Source organism: Strix aluco, chromosome 21, assembly GCF_031877795.1.
Source record: "Strix aluco isolate bStrAlu1 chromosome 21, bStrAlu1.hap1, whole genome shotgun sequence".
Classification (NCBI taxonomy): Eukaryota; Metazoa; Chordata; class Aves; order Strigiformes; family Strigidae; genus Strix; species Strix aluco.
The window spans coordinates 11,215,115-11,223,472 of NC_133951.1; the positions used below are offsets into that span (position 1 = coordinate 11,215,115).

Consider the following 8,358-nt stretch of genomic DNA (forward strand, 5'->3'; position numbering starts at 1 on the left):
TTCCAGTGAGAAACTTTATACTTTGTTTTTCTACTTTTGTACTAATTTGATGGCACATTTTTGTATGTGCACTTTAAAAATAACATAATACATTTAAAGATTGAAATAACTACAGAATATATCTGTTGCTCAACTCCTAGGCTATTTTAGATAGAACGTATACCTCCATTTCAGTGTGCAATTTCTCTAGCTATGCAAGACAGCAGAATTCTCCAGACAAAAGTAAGATTCCTCATTAGGATTCAGGAAATTCACTTGAAAGCAGTTTTATACCTATGGTTTAGAGCGCCATTTTTTCTGATAGTTACAGAAGTTGTTAAATGTGGAGCAAGAACATATCAATTAGCAGGAATGCATTCAGACTAAAATATCAATAATTAATTGGTTGGCATTCAGGAGTCTGAATTGCTGTTTGAGAATGAATTATATATGGTGCTGTAAATTTTAATTTTAGCCTATTAAGCTCTAAAGCAAGAAGAATGAAGTATTCTTTGTGCTGTCTCAGTGGATAAAGTGTTTAAATTAGAGTATATCCCATTCTGAAGCAGCTTACCTTCAGTGCATCTGCGAAATCCAGCTGTGCAGAATTGCAGGTTCAGTGTTATGAACTCTGTAGGTGCATGCACGTGAAGAACATGTTTAATAATGCCAGTCTTCTCAGCATTGCTGACAAGGATGATACAAGATGCAGTAGTTGGAAAGGAAAGTAGATAACTTATTGTTAAGAAATTTCCCAGGACCCAGAGTGACTAAACACAGAAAATTGGTGGTGGGGGGGGCGAGGTTACCAGGAGAGGTCATGCCACTGCCCCCTCAGTACTTGCTTTGGGGTTACTATAGATAGATTTCCTAAGTCAGAGCTGTTCATTGAGACAAACTCTGGTTGCTCCTTTTGCAGCTCCACCGAAGACGGTCAAGCCCCCAGAGGAACACCTGAAGGCCGAGAACATACAGCTATCCAATTCCTTCAACTACAGCGTGCTACAGCATCTTGGCCAGTTCCCACCTCTCATGCCCAACAAGCAGATCGTCGAGTCGAACAGCACCAGCCAGCAGAACGCTGGTGGGAGCAAGCCTGTCATGTCCTACGCAAGTGCTCTGCGGGCTCCACCAAAGCCCAAACCTCCTCCTGAGCAGACAAAAAAGAATAGCGACCCTTTGTCTTTGTTTCAGGAACTTAGCCTAGGTAGTTCATCAGGTAGCAATGGCTTTTACTCCTATTTTAAATAATCAGATTATTTTTTTTAGAGAGAATTTAATTTTTATTTGTGTCAGTAGATCTAAGATAGTTGGGGCTTCACCTGTAGTTGCAAATATTCCCTTTGTTTATATTAGTAAATATATCCTCACTTAATTGCTTTGCTGCTAGACTTGCAACTAATTTTTTTTAATTATATTCCATTATTTTGCATTTTTTGATGTGGGTCGTTTTTTTTGGAAGCTTTTCTGTAGGAAAACACACACATGTTATTTTTTAATTTGTGTAATGTTAATGATATGTTGCATTAAACTAGCAGCTGAGAGGTTACTTGTACAACTTTAAAAAAGGAAAAAAAAAAGAGAAAAAAGAAAAAAAAGGAAAAAAAAAAGTTTGTTTAAATTGTATTTAAGGAGATTGTAAGTAGCATTTACATTTATTCAATAACATTAGCATACTATTGCTGGGTTTCTGTACCAGAAATGGCCAGTTAATGTAAAAATGTATGTTATTTCTGCTTAAATTCATTTAATTTTTTTTTTTTAAATAAAGGTGCAGCATCTTCTAAATACTTTCAGTTTTATCAGCTTTTTTGTGAAGGGATGCTGCATTCTCCGACTTTTATAGTTTTAGATTCTGTATGATGTGGTATTGTATTTTCCATCCACTGTAGGGTAAAGTAAAGGCATTCTTTGCAGACACCTATGCCATTGTTTGGAAACATTCAGATAAAAAGTATTGGTATACTTTAAAAAAAACAATAAAAAAACAAAAAAAACCAAAAAAAAACCCTAACAAAAAACAAAAAAACTCTACATTTTATTTTTGGACAAGCTAGTAATATAAGCTTGTTTGAAAAGTTAATTTGATAGGTTTTTTAAATGAATCATGAAGCTGAAAATAAATTTTTAGGTATGTTGGTGCTTAGTAGATTTAATAACTATTTTAAAGAAAATGCGTGAATTTAGTAAAATACTTTTTTGTTTGTTTGTTTAATTTTTTTTCCACTATGCATGTGTAAATGTTTGTAATCTGGCTTTTTCCTCCCCCCTTCTCCAGTGGTATAAAGAATTGTGCCGCTTTAATTTTTTTTTTCCAGTAAAACTTTTGGTACATTATTTGATGTTTACATTAAAATGTGACATTATACAAGGAAATTCAGATATTTTGCTAACTGTTTTGTTTGAGGAACATCATTAAAGAAGAGATTTAATGTTTGTCAAAGCTGTATCCAAATTAATCTAAATCTTCTGGGGATGAGAATGATTACCAGGTTATTTATCTATATGAGTTCTGCTAAGTTCTCCACAAACCTGGCCCTTTAGGAATGCAAACTGAAAAAAACCCATAATTATGGGATATTTAAAAATTAAAGAAACAAATATGAATGAAAACTCAGAAGATAAATTTTGTCCATAAAGATTTCTGGTCTTGCACACTGTTCATACTTTTGCAGCTGGGGAGATAGAGAGGGGTGTTTGTATAGTTTCTCCAGATTAGTAGTCCTCCTTTTACACTTGAAATAACTTCAAATCTGGGAAATATTTTACAGGGACTGAGCTGGGTGTAGTTGCAGTATTCCTCCACTTATTACATACAAGAATTAAAATTTTAGAGCTGTGTGGGGGTGATTTCAGATTTTTACAGCTGTCCATGGGACACCTTACTAATGAGCAGTGGCTGCTGCTGTATTCAATCAGATTTTTGCTCTGGTTACAATCAGGTTTTTTTTTTTTGCATTTGACTTCATGTTTTAAGGCAAGGGTCTTTGTGTAATGGGGTTGATTTAAACTCAGTACACCGCAGAGGTTTGCATATAAATTTTTTATTATAAATCTTTGCTGGTTTCTGACTCAGAAACTTACCTGAAAAACTTTTTCCTTCTTTTTGCTGTAAAGAAAAGCATGCATAACTCGTTAATTTATTTCCTAATGTCTATACCAAACTAAAGATGCTGGGGGAGGGGAAAGCCCCTGCCAAGTTATGCTTAGCACTTCAGCATAGGGCATCAAATCAAGAGGACCCAAAAATGAGTAGAGGCCAAACTCTGCAACCTTGAATCAAGCAAAACTACTGTGTTAAATGGGTTTTTGCCGAGCTGACGGCTGCAGAAATAGGTCCATGGGAAATTAATTTGCAAGGGCCGGGCGTGTGCTCAGTGTAAGTTAGCCTCAGTCTTTTTATTTCAGCAGAGCTGCGCCAGTTCTCCTCGACGGAGTGCCTGGCACTGCTCTGTGAGAAGAATCTGTGTGCCTGAACGTTGTAGTCTGTGAAGAGTTCTTGATGAGATGTGCAAGACTATGACAGAGGAGAGGTAGAGTTCAAATGCACTTCACTTCGCCGAGTTGGCATTGTAATTTCAGGGGTTTCAAAATCACTCATTTATATGGAGCAGTCTTTTGATTCTGTTCACCATATTTGAATATTAAACTAATAAACATCACTTGTTAATTTACTGCTATCTGTCAATTAGTTAAGGGGGAGATGGTTGCATCTCGCCACATCTTATTCTGTTTTACACTGGCATTTTATCTGCACTGAAAATGTTATGGATAAAGGAGCATTTTCTCTCTGACTTGCAATTTCATTTTTATAACTTTATGAAAATCCCTGCTGGTTTTGATTCTAAGTTTTCATAAGTGCTCTCACCCAGGAGTTTGAGGGTGGTGTGGTAGAGATCTTCTGACTATCAGCTTTGGAAATGTTTAGCGTAAATCAGTTGCATTTCTTAGAATTCATTTTTTTCCAAAAGATTATTTATTTTGAAATGTCTTGTCTAGCCATTATATGTCAAGTATATAGCCCTAAGTGGGATCTTTTGTTTTTAGAGCAAATTATCCAACGTTTATTGAAGTCACAGCTGTTTAAAAAAACCCCAAACTGTATTGTAAACTCTTTTAGGGCTTTAATTGAACTCTTATTAAAATCAAATTAAGCCTTACAGATGACTCCAGTGGGCACTGGCTCAGGCAGCACTGTAGATATGGAGCTGTTGCAATTACAGTGAAAATTCAAAATGATGAGTTTAGATTCTTGGTTTGTGTAAGTTGTCTCAATGCAGAGGAAATGAATGGAGGCTTAGACATATACACCAAATATTTGGCTCCTTGACTTTTTTTATAGCTAAAATGTCACACTTAAAAGTACAATTAGTGCCAAATCCGATGCTCCTTGTCCAGGAGTGAACCCGCATTGTTGTCTGTGGAAAATTTAAATCAGAAGGTCATTCTGATCTAAATTTAGAAAGCTTGTATTTAATATTAAGTTCTGGTTTTATTCTCTTTAATTCCAGTTTTTCATGAGAAAAATCTGGCTATCTCATGGGAGGTTGTCAGTGTGGTGTTAAGAACTTATAAAGAATTGAGAGAAAGATTTTTAAAAAATTATTTGAACTCTAAAAAAATTAACCTTTTTTTTTTTTCCATTTGAAATAGGGCTTCTCCCCTTTAAAAAGCTATTCACTGAGTGCAGCTGGTAGGTTTCCCTGGGTATGTTTGAAGACTGAATTCTTATGAGGCTGCAAGCTTTAAACTTGGCCTTCCTAAGTCAGAAAAAGAAACTGGAGAAGGTGCTGCTCCCTTCCATGAGTGCAGAGGTAACTTGGAGATGGATTCTGAAATACTTTTTACACCTTTTAACGATATAGTACTTCCCTTTGGTGTCCTGGGTAAACTTTGATATGGCGTGGGACATGAACGTGCTTGCCTGGGTTGCTCTTGCCCTTCCTGCCTGCAGTTGTCAACCTGTTTCTGAAAAAAGCTCTGCTGCAGCCAAGGTCTCGGGCAGGGCTCTCGCGGTGTGTCCCCATCTCAGTTAGTTCTCTGGCTGCCACAGGCTGTGTTGTGGGCTGGTCTCCCTGCTCCAAAGGACACCCAAGTGCAGTGGATCCACCTGGGGATGCATTCGGGTCTGCCCATGGTGTCCAGCTCCTCGTAACCAAGAGCATGTCCCAGGGACGATTCCCCTCCCCGTTCTGTCTAGCATAAACCTTCACCCTTTGTAATGCTTAGCTGCTATTCAAATGGCAGCCTTAAGGGTTTCCACAATACAAGTAATAAATAACTGTTACACATAAAAGCTGGCTAGTTAGAACCAAAGCCCTTGCGTCCATTTCTTCCTCACAGATCCTGGAAGGTGTCATCTAGCATTGTTTGTACTGTTTTACTTAATTGTATGTGCTATGGCATTACTGACCCTTAGCAGTGAATACTGCTATTGACTGTACAACCCTGGTGAGTACTCTTCCCTGCTTTGATTAATTAATGCTTTGTTCCCAGATTTGTCAAGTTCAGCTGGGCTTTTTTGCCTAGATCATGCTCTATAAGCAATTCTTTTGCTCTGTATGTAATACCTCTGCTGTAAGTAGCACTGACAGCAGCGTGTTGGACCACTGCGAAGTTTCTTTTTAGAGTGAGCTCAAGCATATCAGAATCTGCACATTTCCAGAGCAATAAGCCCATGATGCTTCATGCTCTGCCCATATCGTTGTTCAACTCATTTCCTTTGTTTTGTTAGTTTTTAAGTTTCTAGTTTTCCTAGAAAAACTGCAGACAATTAACTTGTCAAGATGGATGGTGATGATCTATGGTGCCTATAAAAGTCATATTCCTTGACATGAAATACGGGCTATTTCTGTTGGTATAGCAATACTCGCGCCAGTATCTTTTTGTTAGCTGTGTCAGGGAGCAAGGATTGAATCATTCTAAATTTTTTTTTTCTTTTGTTCAAGAAAAGTAAAAGGATTGACAGCAAATGCAATGGAAATGTCAGTTTGGTGTGGGGTTTTTGGCAGCTTTAGCTTTAGTTGAGAAATGTTGAAAAGTTTTTACCTCATTAAGGGTTAATAGATGCTTCTGATAAATTACAGAAAATGCTCTGTGATCTGAATTATCTAAGACTAGATAGAAGATGTTGTCAGTCCATTTTCCATAAGACTTGCTCCCTCCTGAAGGGCAAATCTTTTCACAAGACCAACTGTAAAGCCATTGCGCTGCTCCCAGTGAGACCAGTGATAGTGGGCACAAAACTGAACCAGCGCCCTGGGGTGCAGCCCTGCCAAACCAGACTTGTGCTGCTGGTTCTTTTAGAAAGAAAGTAGGCCAGAAATTGGAGTTCATTCCCTTCTCTGCATTTCTCTGTAGAAAGCAGAGGAGCAGCTCATGGTCTGTCTAGATGCAGAGTGTGCATATGTGATGTCTGTATAGCTTGAATTTATGTTCAATAGCTTCAGTAGAGCCAGAACATCGATCAGGTATGACAAAGCAAGAACAATCTCATCCTCTACTTCAGTCAAAGCAAAGACGTGATGCTCTTTTCTTGCCCCTTGGTGATAATGGAAAGGGGAAACAATTTAAATGGATGCGTTTAAAACAGGTCCTATAGTGGTGTGTGTTGTTTATGGTACAGAGCAGACCAGTGTTTAAGTTATAAAAGTAATACAACATTCAAAAGGACGCTGTCCCTCCATGGAAAGTGGATGCTTATTTTAAATGAACTTTAAACAGGTTTATTCTATAAACCATTTTTGCACATTGGTCAGGTTCCTGGCATGCAAATGTCCAGCTGCAGCGCACTGGATGGAGCCCAAGGGCTCAGTGTTAATCTCCTGGGGCTGGCAGGATGCAGCGCTGCAAACAGCCGTGTCTCGATGTTGATGACCTCTTTATTGGGTGTATCCCTCAAGAGCTGTCAAGCCCAGGAGAGAAAGTGTCTCTCTGCAGCGGGGCCAAGGATTGCATTGCAGGGGGGGGAAACTTTCAGATCTTTGGGACTTTCTGGAAATCATTGACACAACTGTCAAAGTAAGGAGAGAAAGAAGAGGTGATGGCCACAAGGAAGTGACACAGTGGAAAGGGATCAGTGAAAAAAAAAAAAAAAAAAGTAAATAAGTAAGTATACCTGTTCCTTTGTAAACCACATGCCAGGGTGGTCAAACACCCGAGCATCATGCACGTGCTGGCCCTTTTCAGGCATGGATAGACAGAAAAGTAGGATTTTGTACCAAGATTTCTGAATGAAACCTTCCCTGCACATGCCCCTCTGTGCTCCATCTGACCTGCGAGGCTGGGGCAAGCTCTTTGTCCCCGGCCTGGCTGGGGCTGGGTTGTTACTGCTGTGGTACCTCTTTGCAGATAAATGTTGTTCTGAGAGCTCAGCTAGCTGCTTGCTAAACAGGCAATTTTGTTCTTCAGGGTTGTTAGTCTGGCACCTTTTCTGCACATTAAGTTCACACAACACAGCATTTAAAAATAAGAGAAGCAGATTCTCTCCACGCCTTGTGCCTAACAGCAAATCTTACTCTTACATAAACACAAAACTTCACGTCTTCTGTTGCACTGACTCTGTGATTTAACACCTGGTATCTCACAATAGCGTGTCACGGGCGGTGCCCAGAGGAGGGGATGGGCACCAATGTTGGTTTACAGAGTGGCAAATGGCACATGCCCAGGGGACCCGTAATCAAAGGTGTCCATGGGTCTGGCAGTGGCAGGACCAACGCTCAGGATTTCGTGGTGGCTGGTGGTAGTTACATGTTCTGTGAATTAATTCGCACATTGGTCATTAATTTGCCTCTTATGCTCTCTGGTGCATGTTTCCAACTCGGTTCTCTGGCCCTGACCCAAATCCACGTGTGCTCCTGTTGGCTGTGTAGCAGCCAGGTTCCCATCCCTGTTTCATTCTGACTCCCTACCAGTGAGAACGTTTCTTTCATGTCTTCATGCTACATTCCTGAAGTTTTGGTGGCTGTTCCCTGCTATTTGCTCAGCTGTGAGAATGAAAACTGAAACTGGTAGCAGCTCCCCCCCAACATTATATTCTTTTTCCTTTATGAAGGCCAATTACTTTTGTTAACTCTCTCAAAACACATTATCAGCTCCCTGGCAGAGAGATTTCGATATGGCAGAACAAACCTGCTGTAGGAGCAGTGCTGTTCCCACTGTGAATACCAATGACCAATTTAATGGATGGGTCCCTCATCAGCATTTCTTAATATCTGGAAAAAGAAAATGAAGTCATCCGCATGCTTCTCAGTCTTGCAGGGGCCATGCGAAGTAGTGAATGATCAAAAAGCCTCAACTTAAAGCAGACAGAAAACAAAGCTCAGCCAGTTTAAGAGCTTTAGGAGCTATGCAGCTCAGCTGCCTGAGTTGCTGTCTGTG

The 8,358-nt window shown here is 39.5% G+C and overlaps 1 protein-coding gene across 5 annotated transcripts in view; it reads left to right on the forward strand.

Moving 5' to 3' along the window:
• HELZ (helicase with zinc finger) overlaps nucleotides 1–3,649 on the forward strand; it is a 93,215-nt gene extending 89,566 nt beyond the window's left edge. For all 5 annotated transcript variants that reach the window (XM_074847394.1, XM_074847392.1, XM_074847393.1 and 2 more), the window contains one exon: nucleotides 899–3,649. In XM_074847394.1, coding sequence (XP_074703495.1) covers nucleotides 899–1,230 — 332 coding nt within the window. In that variant the 3' untranslated portion in view covers nucleotides 1,231–3,649. The remainder of the gene's footprint in view (nucleotides 1–898) is intronic.
• Nucleotides 3,650–8,358: the final 4,709 nt, after the last annotated feature.